The sequence below is a fragment of the Numida meleagris genome, chromosome Z (assembly GCF_002078875.1).
Source record: "Numida meleagris isolate 19003 breed g44 Domestic line chromosome Z, NumMel1.0, whole genome shotgun sequence".
Classification (NCBI taxonomy): domain Eukaryota; kingdom Metazoa; phylum Chordata; class Aves; order Galliformes; family Numididae; genus Numida; species Numida meleagris.
The window spans coordinates 55829042-55855200 of record NC_034438.1 but is presented as its reverse complement, the minus strand read 5'-3'; the positions used below and the strand labels follow the sequence as shown (position 1 = coordinate 55855200).

Genomic DNA, 26159 nt, shown 5'->3' with positions numbered 1-26159 from the left:
GCGGCGGCCCGGCTGGCCCGGGCGGCGGGCGGCCGCAGTATGTCATGCAGGTGGTGGCCAAGGACGGGCAGGTGCTCTCCTCCGTCGTGCGGACCCTCGCCACGCAGAGGTAGGGTACGCGCAGAGCGAGCGGGGGGGAGCGGGCGGGGAGCGGGGTCGCGGCTGCGCGGCGCGGAGCTGGAAAGCTGCGTCGGACGGCGGTAGCCCTGGGCTTCGGCGGGACGCGACCCGTCGCGCTGCTGTGGAGTTGCTCACTGCTGCTACATGGGTGACCCGGAGGCCCGAAAGGGGTCTTCCCCCTTTACTTGCAATAACTTTTTCAAACCCGGTAGTTCTGCACGTCCCTGTGGGGAGCGGGCGGGCGCAGAGCTGCGCGCTCCGCCCCGCTCCGGTGCATCCCGCTCTCTTCTTCTCGCCGCTCCCGCGAGGAGCCGGGCCGGGCACCGCGAGCAGCTCTGGCCGGGGGAGCCCGAGCGTCGGGAAGCCACCGTGCCCCCTAACGAGAGATTCTTCCATAGTAAAGTTGGTTGAGTTCGGAGGCTCTATGTTTTCTCTGGAAGGAGGAGTACCCTTTGCACGTAGAATCATAGAATCACAGAATGGTTTCAGTTGAAAGGGACCTTCAAGCCCGTCCAATCGTCAGGGCTGCCACCCACCCGATGAGGCTGCCCAGGGTCCCATCCAACCTGGCCCTGAGTGTCTCCAGGGATGGGGCACCCACAGCTTCTCTGGGATGTTGAGGGAGACTGCAGGAGAAATGGCTGTGGGAGGAAAGTGCTGGACACGGCACTCCTTTCCCATGCTGCTCTTATCTACCCCTGAGCAGCAGGTGGGGAATTGTCCCAGGGAATGGTGTGTGACTGTGCCCTCGCTGCAGATGAAGCTGCTCCCTCATCCCTTACGACTCTCTCACCTGCCAGCATTGTTTCTTGGTTTCTCTCCCCTTTTTAACCCCCACAGAAGAGCCGCTTTAAGTAAGTGTATGCACATGCCTATGCCTGTAGCCTGACAGCCTGCTGCAATGACCACAGAGCAAAGCATGCACGCTGCAAACATTTCCTGTATTGTGAGTTGGTGTTGTCCCCAATAGCAGGGCTGTGTGCTGACTGGCAATGTTTCTCTCCTCCCACAGCAGTCCCTTCAATGACCACCCAATGTGCAGGATCTGCCATGAGGGCAGCAGTCAGGAAGACCTGCTTTCTCCCTGCGAGTGTACAGGGACGCTGGGGACCATCCACCGCAGCTGCCTGGAGCGCTGGCTGTCCTCGTCCAACACTAACTACTGCGAGCTCTGCCACTTCAGGTTTGCAGTGGAGCGCAAACCCAGGCCACTGGTAGAGGTCAGTATGCGGGGCACATCCTGAGCTCAGCCCTAATGAGCACATCATATCCGTTTTATTTGGGCATCACACAGCTGCTCCACTGAAGCAAGAGCAAGCTGAAAGCCCGGGGCTCTGCACAGCAGAGGCAGGATCTTAAGGAAAGGGCAGGAGCAGCAGAGCCTGACTGATGGTTTTGCTTTGCTATGAACATGAGTGAAGGTCTGGAGAGCAATGTGTGTGGAGTACAGAGTACAGCAGCCAGTGTGGTGGTGGTGGAGGAGAGGTGTGTCACAGCCATGTGGTGGTTTCTGCTAGGCATATGTCAGTATTCAGAATACTTGATAGATCAGGAACTATTTTCTTCTTGCTTCTGAGAAAGGCAAAACAAACCAAGAAGCCTTAGGAACCTGGCTCCAGTGTTGAGCCCACAAGAAGAAATTGTTTATGTGCAGTGGCATCTTCAGCCATTCTGGAGTGACCTTTTAGCCTCCTCTTGCCTGGGTACCAGACCAGACAGTGAATTGGGTAATTGTTCTTCCCTTATCAATTAAAATTCAGTTAGATGCTTTAGTGGCTGCATGAAGCTTGCCAGATTTTTTTTACATCTCCAGGAAAAGAGGGAAAAAAAAGCCAAAATCATTATCTCTACCATGTTAATGATTTTTTTTCTTTCTCTATTTTCCTTTGGAGGAAAGAAAGAAAAGAAGAATGTGTGGTTTGTACTGAAATTAAAAGTGAGTTTCAAATAATAACTATTTTCAGAAGCAACGTGAAGTACCGAGCCGTAGCGGTGGTGACGCAAGCACTTGCACGCTAAGCTTGGGCTGAGGGCAAAGTGTCCTTCTTGCTTGTCTTCATTATTACCACAAACTGTAGCAGAGTAAGTAGGAGTTGCACTGTTGAAAATGAGGGAGAGGATGTTCTGTTTTGCCCTTGCTCACAGGTAGGAGGATACAGGACAACACTGACAGCTGGGATGTGGGTCAGAACGTGGGCAGTGGTCCGTGAGCATTTCTCATTGAAGACCACCAAAGCTGCTCCAGGCTGGATGAGGTTAGGTGTTCACACTTGTGTCTGAATCTGAGAATATCTTCATTCTTCCTTAGGATCCACAAGAACAGAGATGTGGGAGCTTTTCTTTCAGCCATATGCCATGAGTCAGGGTTGAACTGTTTTTGCTTACTTATTGGTGTGGTTTTGGTGCAAGGATGATGCCACCCTGAACTGTTCTTCTAAAAAGAAAGATAAGCAGTGCTGAGGGAGTGCTAAGCAGTTTGATTTTAGAGTCCAGCTTCATCGAGCTGTTCTCTTACAATGGCTGCTCCTGAGCCTTGCTTTGTACAAGTGGAGCATGACTTATCTCAGAGCTAATGGGGACTGAAGATTCTGAAAGTGAAAGCCAACCCTGTCCAAGCTGGGGAGCCTGGTTGCTCAGTCACCCTCTGCTGAAGCAAGCCTCTTTGTGCCAAAAATCAGTATTATTATTATAATATGATATATGATATGATGTATATCATGCACATAGTAACAATAACTTAAATGCTGTCTTTTTTACCTCAGCTGGGGACAAGTGGGAACTAGGTGCAGGAACATTTCTGAAATATGGCGCACATTGCTAATTGAAGTTTTTCTCTTTACTACCTGATCTTTTCTTGCTTCTCAGCCATCACATCCACACCACAGCAGTCATCGGCAGTTGCAGAAAGGCTTGTGATAAAGTAGCAACTGATTCTCTTAAACTCCTTTCAGTCTTTCAGAGGGAGTATGTTTCTGATTTAGAAGGGAATCAGACTTATTCTTTTCAAAGCTGAGAGCATCAGAGACAAAAAGTGACTGAGATGGGCTGTGTGCAAGGGGACAAACCTAAGCAAGGTGTCAGCCAAACTTCTTGATTTCTATTACTATGATTTATGTTTGTACTTAATTAATCTGTTTCACATAGTGCTTTGAATTTCTCAAACCTCCCCTTGCAAATAATTACAGCCAATCTGAAAGTTCCCAAAGCGCAGCTAAACCAGATTCAGGTTGCCAGATTCTCTCACCACCTGTGCCTTCCAGCACTGCCCTGTCTGCCTCCCTGTGCGTGTGGCAAGTACCATCAGCTCTCAGAGCTGTTTACCACCCACAAAGTGCTGGCACAGCTGAGAACGTGAGGCACAGCCAGAGTCAAAGTTATCTTCATTTAGTTGTGTGACTAATTCTCCAAAGGTTCCTTGGAACTAGATAATGGAAGTGGTAAATGGTCCTCTCAGTGGGGGTGAATTATGAGTTTACCAATGCATTTTCGGAAGTCAGAAGGGATTAGTATACTCATAAAGTCATTTATAGAGCGTAGCCAAGACAAGCTTATCGAGTAATTCCTCGTCAGGTCGTATCTCATGCAGAGACTGTATCCCGTTCACTTGTCAGTGACAAGCAGTACAAAAATGCTAGAAACAATCATTCATCATATTCATCTCTTCTCCTAGTGATTCTTCTTCAGGAAAAAAAAAAAAAAAGAGTTGCTTCTGCCCATTGAAAAAAATATTATTCACTTTCTTAAAGGGGACAAAAAAGGAAAAAAATTTCCCCTCACTAGTTTGATTGCTGCTTCTGATGGGGTGTAGCCATAAGTGTATGAAGAAAATCTCAAAGGAAACAGAATAATTTACTTTACTTGCTTTACCCAGACATGTCATACCCAGCAAGCTTTCATGTCATTAGCACCCAGGAGATGCTGCATCAGTAGTGGGCTTGAAATGAAGTGAGGAGAAAGTGGCATGGCTGCGTGTTCAGCCGTGTTCCTTCCTCCCTTGTGTATGTTATAATGGAAGCAGCAGAGGATTTCTTGCTGCACTTAGTTATTTAGTCAGAGCAGTTTGGTGGACCCATTCAATTTCTCCCTTGCCCATGCTGTCAGTTTGTCATTATATATTATTAAATGAGAGCAACTACTCCATGAAAGTATTATTGCAAGATGGACTTTTGCCTTCTTTTAAGCAACTGCCTATGTTCATGCTAAGGATATGCGGCCATCCACTCAAAGAGGAGAACTTTAGCTTAGGTAGAAGGAACATCTCTACAACTGTGTTCCGACTCCTGCGTTATTTGTGCACAGGATGCAAAAATGCAGGGGTCTCACCTTTGCTTTATCTCCCCGGTTTATATTATCAGCAGCAGCCTGCTTTTTTCTGGATTTTTTGTTGTAAGTAAAGGCGAAATAAATTTGATTTTGACTCTCATTTCATCTTTTATTTGTTATATCTTTTCTCCATCATAAGTTTCTTTCTGGTCAACTGAGTTCCAAGGTATGTACTTCTCAAAAGAGACTTTCCTTTATCTATGACATACTGCATGCTTCTGTTTGGGTGAGAAACACTTCTCCGTGAATGTACAATGTGCTGAAGCAGAGTCACGAAAGTCAATCTTCCCAACCTCGTGTTTGTGAAGTTTTGGACATTGTCGATGTTGTTTCTTTTAACCCAGATTCTCTTCCTCAGAAGAATTGTGTTTCTCAGCTATGAATCTGGCTTTGCAGTTAGGATGTATTTGTTCAGTCTTCAAGGAGAGCGTGGTTCATTTCCCTCCACCTTTTCTGCCTCGAGGCATCATTGCCCCAACCCAAATGCAACACCTTGCACTTGGCCTTGTTGAACTTCATTAGGTTCACTTGGGCACACTTTTCAAGCTTGTCCAGGTCCCTCTGGATGGCTTCCCTTCCTTCTGTTGTATCAATTGCACCACTGAGCTTGGAATCATCTGCAAACTTGTTGAGAGTACACTTGATCCCACTGTGTCATTGGTAAAGACATTGAAGAGCACCGGTCCCAAGGTGGACACCTGGAAGACTCTGTCACTGGCTTCTGCTTGGATCCATAGACATTGTCCACAGCACTCTGGCTTCAACTATCCAATCAATTATTTATCCAGTGAATATCCAACTCTTCAAATCCATATATCTCCAATTTAGGGATGAGAATGTGGTGTGGGGCCATATCAAAGTCCTTGAAGAAGTCCAGGTAGATGACATCAATTGCTCTTCCTTTGTCTGTGGAAGCCATCACTCCATTGTAGAAGACCACTGGATTTGCAAGGCATGATCTGCCCTAAGTGAAGCTCTGCTGTTTGTCTCACATCACCTCCTCATCCCTTATGTACCTTAACGCATCTTCCAGAAGGATCTGCTCCATGATCTTCCCAGGTACAGAGGTGAGGCTCTCCAGCCTGTAGTTTCATAGGTGTTCCTTTCTCTCTTTGTTAAAAGTGAAAGAGATGTTTACCTTTTTCCAGTCACTGAGGACTTCACCTGAGAGATGGAGAGTGGCTAGGCAACCACATTAGCCAATTCCTTCATGACTCTGGGGTGCATGTCGTTGGGCCCCATGGACTTGTACACATTCAGTCTCATGAGGTGGTCTCAAACTTGCTCTTTGCTTACAGACGTCACCCAGCAAACTCTGGTGCTAAGAAAGCTGAAATAACCAACATCAGTCAGAAATAATCTTGAGCATAAGTTTCCTGTAGTGTCTTTGAAGCTGCAATGTGGAGTGATATTTTCGCTAGAGATAGTACGTTGCTGTCCAGGCACTTGGCAAGCATCAGCAGAGCAAATCTAGGCATTTCTCTTGATTTCAGAGCTTCTCCAGGTTGTCTGGAGTCATTCACTGCATTACAGTCTGTTTGCCGGTAATCCTTATGCACCGTCTGTTCACACTTTACCAGTATATGCACATTCCCCTCAGTCCGAGGGCTTATGGTACTGCAAAATCCAATTCAAAAAATATGCCATGATTCTGATCCCACCTTTCCTGCCACGTGTTAGATGTGCAGCACCCCTGTGCAGTCTGCTGGATACAAGAGGTCTGCATCATAAGAGCTTCACATGGAAGTCTGATGCATGGCATGTGGCTAAGGGTGCCTCATCTCAGAGGGAAAAAAAGCTGCTGCTCAGTCACTCCACTTCTCTCTGCAGTGCCCACTTCATCCTCCACCGCCAGAATGAGCCTGGTCACGACTAACCCAGAACCCACAGGCTGAAGCAGCAGAAACTCTAGATGTTGGAAAAAGGATAAGTCAGAGTGGGGTGGTACAGGTAGACCTGACATTGCTTGTGACGAACAAAGACAGATACAGAGTGGAATCAAACTGCAGTGACTTTATGGACCTTTCACATTTAAGTAGGGTTCTTCTTTCAGTAAAGCCAGTTTATGGTTCTTGTGACCCTGCAAATGTGTGACAATAGTCACGTGGACATTTTTGCTATGTTTAAGCACAAAGATTTGATAAACTTTATATGAATATTAGGTATTGTCTTCATTTTGATTTCCACATTGCAACTATGTTGCTTCCCCTGACTTCCCTCTAGAAACATACCCAAAACGTGGCACTGCAATGTATTTATGTCCAGCAAAGCATTAGAAAACAACCAGATACACAGTCAATGTGGCATAAGAATTTGGAAGTCAAGCTAGTATTGCTTGTAAGTTATTTGCATGTTTTAAACCAATCAGGATTTGGTATCTATTGGTTAATTCTTTTTATTATTTTTTTTATTTTTGCAAGCAGGCAAACAGAAAGCACTTCATTAACAACATAAAACCCAAAAGTAAACAAGTATGGCTAGGAGAAAAAATAAAGTCAGGATAAACATTGCAATATTGAATAGAAATTATGTACAGTTTTTCTCCAATCTATTTCTGTCTCTAGAGTTCATACTGGAAAAGAAGGAGAGGAAGCAGTAAAGTAAAGCATGCATTCTAATTTAAAACTTCCAGGATCTTTACTCTGAAATATGAGTTCACTTTTTCTGTAAGGTTCTGAATCATACTTTTTTATCTGTTGTAGTTCTTTTAATTTATTTTTCCTATGCTCAGTGAAGCAAGTCATTAACAATTGATTTGTTGTGTGCAGTTTGTAGAATAATCAGTCTCCAAATCAGAAGGAAAATGGCGACTTGGTGTAGTCACCACTAGAAGTTGGGCTCAGTGATCCATATGGGTCTCTTCCAATCAGGATATTCTATGATTCTGTGAAATCTTCTATAAATCTCAGAGCATGGAGGAGCCTCAGCTTTCAGTGCAGAAAGGATGTACCAGGAGCAGAGCTGCTTTGCCTGTTTCTGCAGGGAATAGGGGATGCCCTCAAGATTGCTGGAGACTGTTTCAACGATAGGAACAGAGTAGAGATGAAGCACTGGCAACAGGGAAAGTGCCCATGGCCAACTAATATAAATAGTTGGGAACAGACCTTATCAAAATAAATAAATAAATAAATAAAGCAAATTACAGCCTTAAACAAATGGATGAAGGGACAGCACTTTGGAGAAGAGAGCACCCGAAGGTCTTGAGGGTGTTGTGGAGGCCTCTCTATCAGACCGGCATACATATGTATAAACATCCAGCTTCCCTTCTTGTCCCTGAAAATACCAAATAGGAAGGGCAAGGTGGGGGAGATGCTTCTGTATCTGCTTGTCCTCAGCTGCTTAAATGCCCCCTTGAGGTCCAAGTCACATGGGCAGAATTTGAAGCAGCCTTGCAGACTTCTGGTTAAAGTGTGTTTGAGTTAAAGTGTTACAAAAAGAAATAACAATTAACCTTGTGACACATAGAGTTTTAAAAACATGACCTGTTCAAGGCTGCCTTTCTGCACCTAGAATACCCTACTGTATTCATTCCTTGTGGGAATGAGTTCAGAAACCAAAGCAAGCCGCTCACAGTCCTATAAAGTAGTTAGTTTGTGTTCTTTGTAGAAAAGCTTTGCAATAGTTCTTGACTGCCTGAAGAAGAGGAAGCTCAGGGGAGACCTTGTTGCTCTTTATAGCTCCCTGAAAGGAGGTTGTGGCAAGGTGGGAGTTGGCCTGTTCTCCCAGGTAACAGTGATAGGATGAGAGAGGATGGCCTTAAATTACAACAGAGGAAGTTTGAGCTGGATATTAGGAAAAATTTCTTCTCAGAAAGAGTGATGAGGCAGTGGGACAGCTGCCCAGGGAGGTGGTGGAGTCACCATCCCTGGAGGTGTTCAAGAACCGTGTGGATGTGGCACTGAGGGACGTGGTCTGTGGGCATGGTGGGATGGGCTGGTGTTTGGTTTTGAAGATCTTAGAGGTTTTTTCCAACCTTAATAATTCTGTGATTCTGTGACTTTCCAAAGCACAAATCATTCTCATATTTCTGGAAACAAGAGTGCAAACAAGATAACTCCACTGCCAACAAACAAACAAACAAACAAACAGAAAGCCCCTCTAACCTTGAGGAAGAAAAGTAAAAATTACACAGTGGGTCACATCTGTAACTGCTCTTTGCTAAGTTTAAAGAGCTAGTGAGAAAGGGATGAGAAAAGTTCCCAGAAGAAAGGAAATGAGCAATCAGAGAAGCAGCAGCTGCACTATTCATGAAGGACTAGTTAAGATGAGGGAAGACAATGTGAGTATTCAAAGGTGCAGCTATTTGTGTTTTGGATAATACTGGTGACTTCTCTTTGGACATCATGGTTCTGTAATGCAGTCTAGGCCACGACATCATCACCTCTGTCCTGCAGGCAGCATTTCCTACCTGCAGGTAGCAGATACCACCTACAGGAGCCAGTCAAAAGCTGCTTCTTCTACCGAGAATACTGCTAAGATTAAAAGTTTCAGTGTATCTGACTTCTGGGAGGGCTACCAAGCTTTTATTAACTGGATCAGGGCATTTGCAGTGTGTTCAATGTGTTGCACATAGCAAATCTGCTTCACTTGGGATTTAAAATCTAAAATATAATTATTGTTGATTGATCTTCTTGAATGCTTATGTTTGTTTGCCTAATTGGGAAGACATTCATAAAAAACAGAATGGTGGCTTTACAAAACATGGATAACATGAAATACTGCTTCTGTGCAGTATCACAAAATCTTTTTTCTTGACACATCTTGAAATCTTTAACTTGCTGGAAGTATCATCTGAAATATAATTAAATAAATGAGAAGTGTATACTAGAAAGACTGAACAGTAGTAATGTTACAAAATTCAGTGTTGTTTAATTGGATCTGCAATAAATGTCATCAATTTTGTGAGCTTAGCAAGCTCTGTTGTTTGTTTGCTATCATAAAATTAATAATCCTGTTTTTAGATATTAACGTTGTATAATCCAGAAAATGAACACCACATCTGCCAGCCACTCTGTTGTCACAGCTTGGTGGAGCACTATTTATCAGACTCCTGCTTTCCAGCTGGCAGGCTGAAAGGTCCAGGTGGCAGAATCTGCTGTGGTGTGATTGCTACAGCCTGCAGTACTCTGCTTCGTGCTTACTTCTGGCCCAGGGTTGGCTCCTGTCTGCACTGTAGCTTATGAGTTTTGTTTTGTTTGTTTTTTGTTTGGTTGTTTGTTTTTTTTTCAAATGAAAATAATTTAAATTGTATCCTATACCACCCTTATAATAAACCTCTTATTCTCTCCACATATAAAAACATGCAAATGAGATTGTTTTATTAATTCAGAAAATGAGCTTTGGCTCATTCAGACATCAGAATGAAAATATTCCCTGAAACTTTAGTTAAAATGAGGGTTAAGTGCAGACTCAGGTGTGAAGAGGCCATAACGTTGGCACAGCAAAACTACAGAGCTCAAATCTTCAGTTTTTCAGCTGTCACATAGCTAGAAACTCTGTCTCTAGGATTGAAGGAGCATCTCTACTGGCTATCACGATGGCTTTTCCAAGAGCAGCCCGCTGAAGACTGTAGCATTGCACCAGTAACTGGATACTTGACCTAAGCAGGAAAAAATAACCCTGAAATAGAAATTCTTTTTTTCAATTGAAAAATATTTGTTTTCCTTGGTAAAACATTTACCTAAAAAAGTTTTGAGTGAGCCAAAATGTTTAATTACAGTGGAAACAAATATAGGTACCAATCTGGTCTGGGAGGTATTTTGAGTTACATACTGGTAAGATCTGTTTCAAAACATCCTATTGAAAAAAAGCTTAAAACAAAATTTTTCAAGTAAAAAAGTATTTCAACAGAACTAACTTCCTGTTCAGAAGAAATTGTTGTGTATTTTTTGTCCATAAGTGGTCCTCTTGGTCTTTAGAAATATCATAGAATCATTAAGGTTGGAGAAGTCCAACCACCAGCCTATCCCTACCACGCCCACTGACCACGTCCCTCAGTGCCACATCCACACGGTTCTTGAACACCTCCAGGGACGGTGACTCCACCACCTCCCTGGGCAGCCTGTGCCAGTGCATCACCACTCTTTCTGAGAAGAGTTTTTCATAATATCCAATCTGAATATCCTTCATCCAAGGGAAACACTCTCTGAAAACCAGGCAGTATTGTCCTTTCTTGATTTAAAGCTTTAAAAAAAAACCCTCCCATTGGGCACCACCAGAGTGACACCAGTGATGACAATAATTGCTCTCAGTTCTGCTTGTATATAGGCTGCTTTCACTGAGATTCACTGTGAAGATATCAGCATGAAAAGAATGAAATGAACTGGCATGTTTGATGTCTAATAAGCTATTTTTGGTTCAAAGGGAAACCCATTTAGACAATTCCTTCCTGTCTTCTTCCCCCACCCAGTCTCAGATGTGATAACACTACAAATACCTTAAACTAAAAGGCTGAGTGGGGGATTTTCTTCATATTCTGCAGGATCTCCTTTGCTGCTGATATAACTCAAGCAGTATTTATGTAAAATCAATTCTCCATGCAGAACGTATTGAATGAAAAAGGGCTTCCCAGTAGAAACTGTGAGTGGCCTTAGGATCTGACTCAGAAAACACTGTGCAAATGCTTTAGTTTTTGTGTGTCATTCAATTGGAGTCAGACCGATGAGGTGAGTGCTCCCAGAACTGGGCCTTTGGTGGTGGTGAAGTAGCTCAGTCTCTTGGAGGTGTTTTGAGGCAGTTTGCTGATGGCAGCTCATTGTGGTTGGGTCAGTAGATGCCAAGGCAGAGCCTCTCAAATGTGCCCTCAGTTTCTGCTTGTTCTTGTTATTTCCTTCTTCAGATGGAAGGCTTCTGCCACATCTTACTATATGTGTATTAAAAGGGTTTGGGGACAGATCTAGTTTTGTGCGCAGTTTAAGCATAGGTGAAGTTTGGGAAGCCAGTAATTGGCTTACAGGCCAGAAGTCTTCCAGGGACTGCTGCAAACCCACATCAAGCTCCCAGGACCAGGAGTTGGCATTTGGCTGAAAGAAGCAAGGAGATGCTCTGATAAGGGTCAGGAGCTATGTTATGTCTTTCTGGGGTGAGCAGTCATTTAAATTCAGCACTGCCTGGTGATGTAACTGCAGCAGGTCCTCTGTGTGCACTGTGTGTTTGAGGTGGAGGTGCTTTGGATGTGCTGGCAGTGTTTCCCCATGACAGATGCAGTACCTCTGATATTCTTTTCAGAAGATAAGCAACTCCCTTCATGATCTATGTTTTTAGATTATTCTGCTCTTCCTAGGAGGCTGTTCCACAGCTAGAACCTCTGAAAGCTGGGAAGTTTTTTCAGATTCTTACCCTAGGTGTATATATGACCAATTATTAGCCATTTGTTCCTAAGCTAGCATTGTCCATTAGCTTAAGTGGCCGTCCTCCTTCACTGACATCCCCCATCAGTTCATTTTCCTGGCCACCCCCGAGATGCACTTATGGGCATGATTTGACATAATTGACAGTACCTCTGAAGCTGGCTCTTGTGATGAAGGCTCTCAGTCCCCTGATGCTCCTTCTCTGCTCCAGCCAAAGCAAAATCCTTCCTTGAGTACAGGAGACCAGCTCAGGGAGCTTTCCCCGGTCCTGCAGTCTTCAGCATGCTTCTGCTTTGCAAGAGGCTGCCTGCCCAAGGATGCTGCCATGTGTCGTTGCTACTGTCACTGCACCTTCTTGCTCTGGCTCTCCACCTGCATATCTGGAACAGTAATGGATGTTCACTTTAACACGGCACTTGGTGATGGCACTGACTGCCAGTTGTGCCAGTGTTTTGCTTCAAACATGACCCTTTTTACAAACTTTCTTTTTTTTCAAAAATTGAAATTATTGCCAGAAGTCTCGATTTATTGCAGATGTAATGGAGTACATTGACACATTTTAATAGGATAGGTTTCAGAGTGCCATAGTGCAAGTCTGACAGTTGCATCTGGCCTTGCGCCTCATTCTTTGCCGGCACAGCAGTCCCAACTGTGCTGCCAGAGCAATTAGTCAGCTCAGCACTTTTCTGGAGCTGTTGTGTGGGTTTCACTTTCACAGAAGGATTTGCTGACTTGGCTTTTTAGCTGTGAAGTAACTTGACAGTGCACATTTTCAAAACAAAAGACTGAAACCTAGAATCTAAACATGTTCGAAAATGTGTGCGCACTACTTCCAGAGAAAAATGCATGCTGTGACTGAAATCTGTGTAGACATTGAAATTACTGTACACAGAACCACAGAACCATAGGGATTGGAAGGGACCTCTGGAGATCATGCGGTCCAACTCCCTGCTGAAGCAGGTTCCCTTGAGAACTTTGGACTTCCATTTTAGAAATAGTCAGTGAAATTACTGCAGATTTTAAAATTGGACTATGAAAATTTGAGGTTTTAATTTATTACCAAAGGATTGTATCTATTCTTTACTCTTGTCTGTCCTGGCCTCTTCTTGTATCTGAATTACTTAGTTTTCATTCCTTGTTCATGTGGGTCAGACAGACAGAAGTGGTGCTGGGAGCTATTGGATATGAAGCATGCTCAAGCTTTCAGTCAAGCTAATCTGCACACTACCAAATGCTGTCTTAATTCACGTGCATCATATTGTACATTGTGAAAGTCACAGGGTGGGAAACAATGTCTGCCCTCCTGTGCATGAATCATATAATCATAGAATCATTAACATTGGAAAAGACATCTAAGATCTTGCTTGCATTCCCGTTTCCTGAACTATGAGAAAGATGTATGCTTTGGAAAAGTCATAGAAAGATCGAATCATTACGGTTGGAAAGACCACTAAGATCACCAAGTCCAAGCATCAGCCCATCTATCCCCACTGTGCCCACTGACCACATCCCTCAGTGCCACATCCACACGGTTCTTGAACACCTCCAGGGATGGTGACTCCACCATCTCCCTGGGCAGCCTGTGCCGGTGCATCACCACTCTTTCTGAGAAGAATTTTTTCCTAATATCCAACGAAATCTCCCATGAGGCCATTACTTTTTGTCCTATTGCTGTTACCTGGGGGAAGAGGCCGACCTCTACAGCCTCCTTTTAGTTGTAGAGAACAATATGGTCTCTCCCTTGAGCTTTCTCTTCTCCAGACTGAACAATCCCAGTTCACTCAGCTGCTACTAATAAGACATGTTCCAGACCCTTCACAGCTTTGTTGCCCTTCTCTGGACATGCTCCATGGTCTCAATGTCTTTCTTGTAGTGAGGGCCTCACCAGAGCTGAGTACAGGGGGACGATCACCTCCTTGCTCTTGCTCACTGCGTTATTTCTGATACATGCCAGGATCCTTGTAGAATTATACATACAATGGCCTGGGTTGGAAGGGACCTCAAGGGTCATCAAGTTCCAACCCCCCTGCCACAGGCAGGGCCACCAACCTCCAGATCTGGTACTAGACCAGGTTACTCAGGGCCCCATCCAACCTGGCCTTGAACACCTCCAGGGATGGAGCATCCACAGCCTCTCTGGGCAGCCTGTGCCAGCACCTCATCACTCTCTCTGTAAATAACTTCCCCCTCATATCCAGTCTAAACCTTCCCTTCTTGAGCTTAAAACCATTCCCCCTTGTACTATCACTGTCTACCCTTGTAAAAAGTTGATTCCCCTCTTTATTATAATCCCCTTTCAAATACCGGAAGGCTGCAGTGAGGTCTCCTCGCAGCCTTCTCTTCCTAGTCTGAACAAGCACAGCTCCCTCAGCTTGTCTTCATAGGGGAGTTGCTCCAGCCCTCTGATCATCTTCATGGCCTCCTCTGGACCCTCTCCAACAGCTCCACATCTTTCCTGTACTGGGGACCCAGATCTGGATGCAGTATTCCAGATGGGGCCTCACGAGGGCAGAGTAGAGAGGGACAATCACCTCCCTCTCCCTGCTGGCCACCCCTCTTCTGATGGAGCCCAGGATACCTACCATTAGCCTTCCAAGATGCAAGAGCACACTGCTGGCTCATGTTCAGTTTTTCATCCACTAGGACCCCCAGGTCCTTCTCCTTGGGGCTACTCTTAAGGAGTTCTTCTCCCAGTCTGTATGCATATCTGGGATTACTCCAACCCAAGTGCAGCACCTTGCACTTTGCTGTGTTGGACCTCATTAAGTTCACACGGGCCCTCCTTTCAAGTTTGCTGAGGTCCCTCTGGATGGCATCCCTTCCTTCCACTGTGTCAACCGCAACACTCAGCTTGGTGTCATCAAACTTGCTGAGTGTGCACTCAAGCCCATCATCGATGTCATTGATGGAGCCACTGAAGAGCACTGGTCCCAAGAGAAACCCCTGGGGGACACCGCTTGTTACCGGCCTCCACCTGGACATAGTGCCATTCAACACAACCCTCTGTCTACAGCCTTCCAACCAATTCCTTATCCACAAATAGTCCACCCCTCAAATCTGTATCTCTCCAATGTAAAGATAAGGATGTCGTGGGGGACTATGTGGAAGGCCTTGCACAAATCCAGGTAGATGACATCAGTCACCTTCCCTTTGTCCACTAATGCTGTCACTCCATCATAGAAGGCCACCAGATTGGTCAGGCACGACCTTCCCTTGGTAAAGCCATGCTGGCTGTCTTGGATCACCTGATCTTCCCTCATGTGCCTTAACATGTCTTCTAGGAGGATCTATTCCATGATCTTCCCAGGTACAGAGATGAGGCTCACCAGCCTGTAGTTCCCCTGGTCCTCCTTCCTCCCTTTCTTGTAAATGGGAGTGATGTTTCCTTTTTTCCAGTCCCCGGGGACTTCGCCCAACAGCCATGACTTTTCACATATGATGGAGAGCAGCTCAGCAACCACATCAGCCAGCTCCTTTGGGACCCTGGGATGCATGTCATCTGGCTCCACAGGCTTGTATACATTTGGTCTCATGAGGCGATCTCAGACTTGCTGTGCCCTAACAGTGTGGGGGTATATACTCCTCCAGTTCCCACCTGAAGGCCCAGGAACGCGAGCTTCAGGAATGTGAGAAATATGAGAATCCTGGCTGCCAGTGAAGATGGAGGCATAAAACTCATGTAGTACCTCAGCCCTCTCCATATCAGTCATAGCCAGTTCTTCTTTCTCATTTACCAAAGGAGCTGCACTCTCTTTGGCCTGCCTCTTCTGGCCAATGTACCTATAGAATCCCTTCTTGTTGTTTTTAACATCCCTCACCAAGTTCAGTTCCATCTGCACTTTGGCTTTCCGAACTGCCTCTCTGCAAGTCCAGACAGCATCCTGGTATTCTCCCCAGGTGACACGCCTGATGCCATTGGCCTTCTTGGCCACCTGAGCATAATGGTGGCCCATGTTCAGCTGGTTGTAGTGTTGCATGGGGTTGTTGTGACTGAAGTGCAGGATCCAACACTTTGTCTTGTTAAACCTCCTAAATTCACACAATTGGCCTCAGCCCATCAATCCAGCCTTTCTAGACCCCTCTGAGGGGCCTTCCTACCCTCAGGCAGATCGACACTTCCTCCCAACTTGTTGTCATCTACAGACATACTGAGGATGCATGCTTACCACATGGACACATTCCTGCCCTTCTCCTCTCCTCTCCTCTCCATAGATGCATGGCATTTCTTGCTCAGCTGTGCCCCCTGGGTGCTACTGGCCCCATGAGCGTCACCGTGCTGAGCACACCTGGGGGCAGCCATGCCTCTTTCCTGCCTGGCTCTGGGGTATGCAGATGCTGGAAAACCAGTGAGCAGCTGCTGCTCTGTGGAGACTGAGATGCAGAGCAGGTGCTCAGCAGTTTTCTGCCAGGTTACATCTTAAACAAATGCATGTTACAAACCCTTCTGACAGCTGCTTGTAAAAGCAAAATCCCTGCTGCCAGGCCTTTTGATTTCCTCTCATTTTCCTGGCAGTTTCTCATTACAGGGATTCATGGAAATTGAACAAGGAGTGGTTGCAATTAGTCATGTCTAGGAGCAACTGAATATACACTGAGACTGTCATGCATGCACCCTTGGTAGCGTTTTTAAACAAATGGAACAAGACTCCAAAGAAAGTATTTACGAGCTTTTCACGCTTTGCTTTCTAGAGTTCTCTGTAGAGCTGCAGAGCAGTGACACCCTGCTCAGAGGTGGGCCTAACCCTCCTCCCTGGACACGCCCTAGTGGTGAGCTTGTTGCTCTGCTCCTGCCCTCTGCCTGCCCTGCTGAGGTTGTGGGGTGCACTCATTAATGTCAAATCTCCGGCACTGCTTGGAAAGGAACACGACTGAGCAGCCTTCTTTAAAGAGTGCCTTGCCTTGCATCTGAAGTTGCTTGTGGATGTGCAAAGTAGTTATGAAGCTCTTTGTACTTAAGATTTTTTGCTCTTCAGCATCTTTATCAATAACCTAGATAGGGGGATCAAGTGCACCCTCAGCAAGTTTGCTGGAGGTGCGGTTGACACAACAGCAGAAGGGCTAACATACAGATGGGCCTGGACAGGCACAAAAGATGGGCCCACAGGAACCCAATAAGGTTCAACAAGGCCAAGAGCAAAGTGCTGCACTTGCATCAGAGCAGTCCTAGATATGTGTCTTCTGGGAGAAGAACTCATTGAGAGCAGCCCTACGGAGAAGGATCTGGTGCTTCTGGCAGGCAAAAAGCTGTATATGATCCAGCAGTGTGTGCTTGCAGCCCAGAAGGCCAGCAGTTTCCTGGGCAGCAGAGGGGTGGCAGCAGAGAGAGGGAAGGGATTGTCCCCCTCTGCTCTGCCGTGGTGAGGTCCCATCTGCCATACTGTGTCCTGGCCTGGGGCCCTGCAGCACAAGGAGAATGTGGAGCTGTTGGAGAAGTTCCAGAGGAGGGCCATGAAGAATAACAAAGGGCTGGAGCACCTCCCCTTTGAAAAAAGGCTGAGGGAGCTGAGCTTGTTTGATCTGGAGAGGAGAAGGCTCCAGGGAGACCTCACTGCAGCCTTCCAGTATTTAAAAGACAAGTACAAGCAGGACAGGAAACAACTTTTATATGGTCTGATAGTGATAGGATGAAGTGGAATGGCTTTAAACTGAACGATGGGAACTTTAGATGAGATGTTAGTAAGAAATTTTTTACTCAGAGTTTGGTGAGGCCCTGGCACAGCTGCGCAGAGAAGCTGTGGGTGCCCCATCCCTGGAGGTGCTCAAGGCCAGGTTGGATGAAGCCCGGGGCAGCCTGAGCTGGTGGGAGGCAGCCCTGCCCACAGCACAGGGCTGGGGCTGGGTGGGCTTTAAGGTCCCTTCCAATCCAAGCCATTCTCTGATTCTATGAGTCTTTGATTTTAAAATAAATGACTTGAAAACCTGCCAAAAATAGTTTAGAAATACATTTTTTGTGTTCCTCTGAATTCCTGAGTTGTGCTGGAAAATGAGTTTGGGCTGTGGCCACCTGCTCCTGTCTGCACTTGTTTCTGTGGCTGCTGTTTTACCCCACATTCAGCTGAAGAGACAAGTGCAGCTTTTATTTTCCTATAGTGGGCAAAGTGGGAAAAAGTAAAGTGGGGGTTGAAAACAGCAGGTTGGGATGCCTGGGTGAGCATCACTGCTGCAGTGGCCATGGGTTCTGCTCCACCGAAGGCAGAGGACCAAAGTGCTGCTGGCTGGAGCTCAATGCAAGTCCCAGGGCTGGCGTATGGCCCTGTACTGGCTGGGGCTTTTGGGTGGCACTGCAGCAGGAATGTTTGCTATCTTTGGTGGTACTGTGCATTTCTGCACAAAGAGCAAAGGGATAACAAGGATGCTGCAGCAGTCATAGATTAACCTGCATCTTACAATGGCAAAGGTTGCATGGCTCAGTAGTCTTCCTGTTTAAACATTGACTTGAGTGATGAGATTTTTAAATTAGAAGGTTGCAGTGTGCTGTTCTAAGCTGAACTTGCGTCACCTCTGCTATCTGAAATCCTGTTTATAGCAACAGGGGTGTGCAGGACTGATAGCTGTTCAATCAGCCTTTGCTTCAGCCATTGACTTTCAGGCACTCTGTTTTGCAAGATTAATATCCACTTAATAAAAGTAACCTTGTGTGCATTCACCTCTGCTTGCATGCAGGTATCTGAAAGCAAGTTAAAAATGGCTTTGGTAGTGTTACTGGCAGATTTAAGAATATATGTATCATAAAATAGGATGGAAAGCAGTAACAAGTAGTTTTTTTGCTCTGTAGTTGCCAGAAGACGCACTCTGCTGGCTGACGCTTGCTTTGTCTGTGCTTTGCCTGCAGTGGCTGAGGAACCCAGGTCCTCAGCATGAGAAGCGGACTCTCTTCGGGGACATGGTGTGCTTCCTGCTCATCACCCCACTGGCAACCGTCTCTGGCTGGCTGTGCCTGCGGGGAGCTGTGGACCACCTGCACTTCAGCAGTAGGCTGGAAGCTGTTGGCCTCATTGCACTCACTATTGCACTCTTCACCATTTATCTCTTTTGGACCCTAGTGAGTATGGGGATGGGGGAAAGAGTAGAGGAGGAAATTAATTACACCTCTGCCACTCTAGAGTGCTGTAGCGTGGGTGAAGCATTGTGTAAAGCATTGCTTTCATTTAGAAATCTCTTGATTCCATGTCTGTTAAGTTCTCTGGAAATTCAGAAACATGCTGTGCATTTGAGGTCTGTACTTCTCAAACCCAAAACTCTGGGGAGGACAGTGAGAAGGAGAGAGGAAGCAGTGAGGAGGAATTCAAGGCAGATGCTGCAGTAGGGAGTCAGAGATTGTGTACGCCAGATGAGAGCACAGTGCACGGAAAAGCATTTGACAGCAACCTGGCTGTCAGCAAGGACTCAGATTTCATTCTGATCCAACATCTGTCCAACCCTGTTAAGTCCAACAAACTCAGAAACATTGAGTGTGGGTGTCAGTCTCTTATTCCAGGAAGGCTTTCCCTGTTCCTTGCCCCTGTTGGAAGCCCAGGGCAGAACACACACAGGTCATTTGCCCTTGCAAGGCAGATGCAGCACCTGTCATGTTCTCACCTGCACTGACCCACCCTGAAGGCCACCTGGTTTGCATCTGGATGCTGGACGAAGACCAGCCCCTGGCCTTAGCATGCCAATGAGCACTCAGCCCAGCAGAGCTGAGGGAAACTCAGTGGAAGACAGCCAAAATAAATGCTTATCAAGCCACAGTATTTCACTAGAGCATTTCACTGGAAACCTCATGTCACTGCTGAGATTGACATGTAACACCTATTGCTCTGGTGGGGGGAGAAAAGTGGATGCAGACAGGGAGTGCTCCTGCTGACATGCATACAATGGAGTAAGGTGGTGCTGTGGGATGGGTTCACTGAGCCAACTGCCTGCAGCAGCACCCAGCCCTCCCCAGCAGGACAGATGCCCACCAGCTGCCTCTGACAGGAGCAGGTGCTCAGTGGCACCCCAGGAATGGCATTGACATTTACCTCACAGCAAGAAAAACCTTTGCTGAGCCTGAAAGAGAGGGAAAGGACCAGATGGGAACAACAAAAAAGCCCCACATATTTCCTAACAACTACCTCCAAGAAGGCCAAGGAAGGTAACAGCTCTTTCTCTTCATTCAGAGCAGTGAAATCTCATCTCATGCAAAGAGCACTTCAGGCTAGTTTTAACACAGCAGTAGGGAAAGCTCAGGATGTTGCCTCAGCCTCCTGTAGCTTCTGTTCTCCTTGCTCCCATTCTCCATGAGGCAGCAGTATTCTCCATCAGCAGGATAGCCATTGACTCCAGTAGTGAGAGGCATTGGGTTTCCTGCAGTGCTGTGCAGAGACATTCCCCTCAGGCTGCTCAAACTGCCCTGGCACATGACTGTCTTAGGAACCCACATGCTGCTGGATGTATCTGAGATATATAAACCACTAACATGGAATGGTTGGAAGCTGCAAACTGTGGCTTGTCTAATTCATAGAACCATAGAACCATTTGAGTTGTAAAAGATCCTTAAAGGTCATCTATTCCAACTCCCCTCCAGTGAACAGGGACACCTGCATCTCCATCAGGTGCTTAGAGCCCCATCCAGCCTGACCTTGAGCGTCTCCAGGGACAGGACATCCACCATCTCTCTGGGCAACCTGTTCCTGTGCCTCACCACCCTTATTGTAAAAAAAATTCTTCCTTATATTCAGTCTGAATCTCCTCTCTTTTAGTTTAAAACCATTTTCCCTTGTCCTGTCATGACAGACCCTGCTAAAGAGTCTGTCCCCTTCTTTCTTGTAGCCCCCCTTTTGATACTGAAAGGCCATCAAGTCCCCCTGGAACCTCCTCTTCGCCAAGCTGAACAGCCCCAGCTCTCTCAGCCTGTCCTCATAGGAGAGGTGTTCCATCCCTTGGATCGTTTTTGTGGCCCTCCTCTGGATGCACTCCAGCAGGTCCATGTCTCTCCTGTACTGAGGACTCCACACCTGGACGCAGTACTCCAGGTGAGGCCTCACCAGCACAGAGCAGAGGGGCAGGATCAACTCCCCTCCCTGCTGGCCACGCTGCTTTTGAAGCAGCCCAGGATACAGTTGGTTTTTTGGGCAGTGAGGGCACACTGCTGGTTCATGTTCAGCTGCCATCCACCAGAACCTGCAAGTCCTTTTGGCAGGGCTGTGCTCAATCCTTTCATCCCCCAGCTTCTACTGGTACTGGGGATTGCCACAACCCAGGTGCAGACCTTGCGCTTGGCTTTGTTGAACCTCATGAGGTTCAACAAAGAGGGCCCACTGCTCGAACCTGTCTGAATCTCTCTGGATTGCATCCCTCAAGCATGTAATAATTTCATTTAATTTCTTGTGATATGTGGACACATCTGACCTTGGTCATTAAGATTTCAGGAGCATTAGCAACATTTACTGCTATTGCTTTGACAGTGATGAAAAATCACTTCTAATTCACTTTATAATGTTTCTCCTTTCAGAATCTTACAGAGAAATGTATGCATCCTTTAGAAGTTACTTAGTGCTTGGAGAGTATGCTAATAGTGATCTTGATGTAAAGGCACACCTCAGCTGGTTTAACTGAGGCACATCTTTAATGCCCGCTGAGCTGTGCAAGATGTGATTCAGTCAGAGCCATCGCACAGCCCAGCAGGAGGTGGATGGGCAATGAAGCACTGAGTCCATCGGGCAAGCGTGGGGCTTCCTGCCTTTGTGGGGTGCATGGACCTCCTGCTCAGCACCGACTTCGTTGAGCGGTGGAGCAGAGGGACGCGAAGGGGAGGATGCTCAGGCGCTGTCCACAGTACTGAAGGTGCCCTCATTTCCCTCTCAGCATTAGTGCTGGATGAGAAGAGTTTTGAGATTTATGTGTGTCTGTAAATTAAGTCATCAGGCTCAAGTGGTGGTGTATTCACGCGCCTCATCAGAAGGCAGATTTATAAAAGCAAGGTAGGGATTTACAGCAACTACCTTACAACTGGCAGACAGCACGCTCCACCTGTGTGCTCAGCAGCCTGAGGTGCAGCGCTCCTGCTGGAAAGCCCCAGCCCATGTTTGCCCAGGGATGTGCCAGATGAGCAGACCCTCAGCTGCACCCTCCCTCCAGTTCACACTGCTGAGGAGATGGGAGAATCCTGTTCCGCTTGCTTAGTTATGACTATGTAGGGAACATGTTGAGAGCTGCTGGGTAAATTACACACAACCTGTGATATAACGCTCCTCTAGGTCCTGGGAAAATTAAGAAAACTAATACTTAATTTTACTTCCCATAAATCAGCTTATTCTCTTGTAGGCAAAAGCTGGCACTTAGTTTATTTGTGCACCGTGGTATCCCAGTGAGCAGAACAAGGGAGTGAGGTTATTTTTAGCACCTAAGAAGCTGTTTGATCCCTTCCACTGAAAGGGAGGTCACATCCAGGATCTCCATAAAATGCTTTTACTTTTCCTCATTTAATCACTGCAACTGATCTATACCTACCACCTCTCCCTCCCCCCCGCCTCCCCCCCAAAAAAAAGAAAAGTCCTGCTCTGCCCAAGATGAAACCTTCAGACAAAACAGATTTCTGTTTAAGGATTCAGGGCCACATTCTGCCTCTCCGTGGACCTGGCTGACCTTGGCTTCTGTGAGACCACGCAGAGGATTGGGTGCAAGAGGACTGGCCATGTAGCTTCCAGTGTAACATAACTGCTGGTTAAAAACAAAGGGTAGCCTAAATGAAGCCAAATTAGAAAGACAAATGCTTCCCCTCACTATGATATTGAAGAGGTGAACAAAGAACCTCTGTGTGGCAAGGTCCAATCGAGGAACAGGCATTGCTGGTGCAGTATCTGAATTCCACCCCAGTGTAGCAGCTTGCGGCGAGAAGCACTGATCTGGATGCTCTCAATGGAATTGAGCAGCTAACATCACTTGGAAACCACCTCCGGGCAAGAGCCCACTGCAAACAGGCTGTCAGAGTGAGCCAGGATATCCCGTGAAATGCCGTAAGCAGACAAGCAATTAAAGCCTGGAGTAACAATATTGCTCTTTCTCAAAGAATTACAAATGATGCTACAGGAGAGCTCAGCCTGAACTCCTACTCACTTTTCTGAGGTGGTCACAGTGCTTTGCACAGCATTCATATTTGTAGACCTTTTTTTTGTTTATTCTATTTTTTTTCTTCCCCTCTCTCTCTTCCACATGATTTCTGCTGATACCACAGTGCCTTTTAAAAAGCGATTTCTCATGTTCTTACATATAGGCTCTTCCTATATGAGATGAAGACACAGGCTGCTTTACCTTCAGGGGGAGCAGAGGAGATGGGAAAGTGGGGAATTAATTCATCTGCGGGAAGAGCTGTCCTTGGGCAACTGCTCAGTGAGCAAAAGCTGTGCTGATTTCCCTTGTTAGCAGCAGAGGGATAAGGACCTAATAAAAAATACTTTTTTTTTGGTCTCTAGCAGGATTTTACAGACTGGAGAATCATTTATTTAGCTAAAAGTGCTCTGGTGCAACTGAAAGGGTTTTGAAGGATACATCTGTAGGTACGTACTGTAGGAGCACTGTGCTGTGTAGCCACGCACACAACCAGCACTGTGTGGGAGTCAGGGAAGTGGCAGTGCAGCCCTTTGGGCAGTGACACTGTTTGGAAGCAGCACAGGAACACCCACCCCAGAGCAGTCAGCACCCTCCTCCACTGCCTCTGCAAAGCCAGAGTGCTGCCACCAGATGCAGCACCTGCATGGCACCCTCTATCCTCTAAATGGCAGTGACCTACTGGAGTGGCACAGGTGCATAAAAATCAGTGACAAATGACAAGCTGTGTGTAAAGACCAAATAGCTTATGAGATCGCGTTACTTCTGTGCTCACTGCTTGGGTTCCTTCCTGCTTGTGGCTCAGGAACATCATCCTTGTCATTTGGCACACCTGACCCAAAAAGCCCCAAGCCAACTAACAGGTGTTTGACACCGCTGCTTAAGTACAGCATCGCATACAGACCTAGCTCACTGTACTTGACTGTCACTAAAATAAGCAGCAGATTACTCTAAAAAAAATTACAGGCCAAGCTATCTTGCATATATCCACAGCAGTCATTTCTCTTCCACTATTAGCAGGCCATACCAAGTTTGAAACTGGTTACCTGAGAACAGTAAAAAAAAACTGAAAAGACAGTCTCAGCTGAGACACTAATTCTAAGAGACAGTGCATGCTGGAAGTTGGTCACACTCACCTTGTTGCACCTACGCAATCCTGAATCCTGTTGCTAATACGTTTAGCCAGAAAGCATTACAAGGTAGAACACACGATTCTGTCAGTGGCTGCACACAAGCCATCATCAGCCAGTCAGCTACGCAACAGCTTAACAACCTCAAACCCAAATTCATCTGGATATTAATGGCTACCAGCGGTTCTAGCTCTTGGGAAAGATAGGCAGGATGTCTGGTTTTTCATTTCATTAGAAGGGAATGAGAAGTGTGCAGCAGTAGAAAGTGGGGCATGAGCTGCTCTTCTCCTGTGTGGTGGAAGCTTGAGGAATAAGCCTCCTATCTATTACGTTTCATCTTTGCCCGTTTTCTCCTACCCAGTGAGGCTGCTTATAGGCTTTTTGTCCTACTTGAAGGTGTGTTCCCCAACCCCTCACCGATTCCTCAGAGGAACGAAATGATTCTGAATGCAGCGTGTCTCCTTTCTCTGCAGGTGTCATTCAGGTATCACTGCAGGTTATACAACGAATGGCGTCAGACCAACCAGCAGGTGACACTCCTTATCCCCAGGTCTCCCAGCATCCCCTCCAACCAGCAGTCCCTGCTGAGCCTGCCATCAATCAAAAGGGACTCAAAGGAGACAGTCGTTTGATTCGGGCCGTTCTGCTCTGGGGCTGTGCGCTAAGAACATTTTCCTCAAACTCATTGGGCTCAAGCACCATGCAGAACCCAGCAGCGCGCTGTCCTGATGCGCAAACTCTTCACAAAGGGGGAAATCACTGTTTGAATTCAAATCATGGATGCTGCAGTCATATGTTATTTGCTAAGCTGCCAAATTTGTTTATTTAGCACATACTGTATGGGAGCTCATGTTAATACTTGCGTTGTCAAGTGATGCATACTTTTCTATTAGTGTTTAAAAATATTAAGCTATGACAATTAACAATGCAAAACAGACGTAGAGTGCTTTGTTTTTATTGTTCTGTAGCCGGATAGTAACCAGTGTTGTATTTTGTTTTTCCTGAATCACATCAACAGCATTGCAGATTTTTTTCTTGCTGCAATTAATTTTATTTAACAGATTTTATTCCAGTATTTTGGATTGTTAAAATACTTTTCTGTGATGAATGTTACTTAAGTGCTATGTAGTGACTGTAAGACCAATCCATTTCTTATTTGACAGGAAAGTTCCGATAAGAAAATTCTTTAGGAACAAATTTGGAATACATGGAAGAAAGGAGTGGCAGAACTTGCAAAAATCTTCCTATTTTTAAGTACTCTATTAAGTAACACAGCAAAACTCAGGGAACAGAAAGTGTACCTTTTCCACTCAGAAGCATCAAATGAGGCACTGCATTCTGTACTGCAATTGTGCCAGTGAGAATTCCAGTTAGGCAACCTGCTCTGTGTTTACACCCAGGTGAATTTAACCCTAATTGTATAAACTAATTTTGTAAGGCAAACTCTGCATACATAATGAATGAGATCGCTAGACATATCTCAGGAAGTAGGAACTCGTCTTGCATTGATAATTAGCGTTTCTTGAAAGCTTGCAGAGCCTTTAGCTCATCAGGTAGCATTCAGCAGAGTTGATGTAAACCCTAGCCTCTCATGGTAGCAGCGAGACAGTAGCTTTTCTAGAATGTGTGAAGTACAACCTACAGTGGTAACTGAACTGCAGTTGGAATCCGAAGACGAGACTGTATTGTTGAATGCCATTACCTATTGCCACTTCCTTTCATGTACAACTCATTCAGCAATTCTGTGCTCTTAGAAGAGACCGAACACTTAGAGAGACTTCTTCAAGAAATAATGAAATAACATTTCATTAACAAATTCCGCTAGAGTTAGCAATTGATGCATAGTTTCTTGTGTCATGGTTTTATGATTTTTGGTTATTGGTATTCTACATCATAACATCATGTAGTGAATGTACCTGGATCTCAAAAGAGAAGGACTACAACATTTCCCAGGGTACTTTGCTCCTCTGTTACCATTTCTGGCCAGAGGGAAATGATAAAAGCTTGCAGATCATGAGACTTCGCTCTCTCTTTCCGCCTGTCTCATCCTGGCAGCACCTCGCTCTCCAGCCATCTTATCGTTGGTATTAGAGTAAGGCCTACCTTGATTTTGGACATTCTCTCTTGCTGTATTGGATTTATCAGCTTAAATTGTAATTATATTGTA

The 26159-nt window shown here is 45.9% G+C and overlaps 1 protein-coding gene across 1 annotated transcript; it reads left to right on the top strand.

Moving 5' to 3' along the window:
- On the top strand, nt 7-26159 carry MARCH3 (membrane associated ring-CH-type finger 3). Its single transcript, XM_021381192.1, has 4 exons — nt 7-109; nt 1133-1340; nt 18625-18834; nt 24466-26159. Exons 1-4 carry the CDS (start codon nt 45-47, stop codon nt 24622-24624), a joined length of 642 nt encoding a protein of 213 aa, XP_021236867.1. The 5' UTR covers nt 7-44; the 3' UTR covers nt 24625-26159.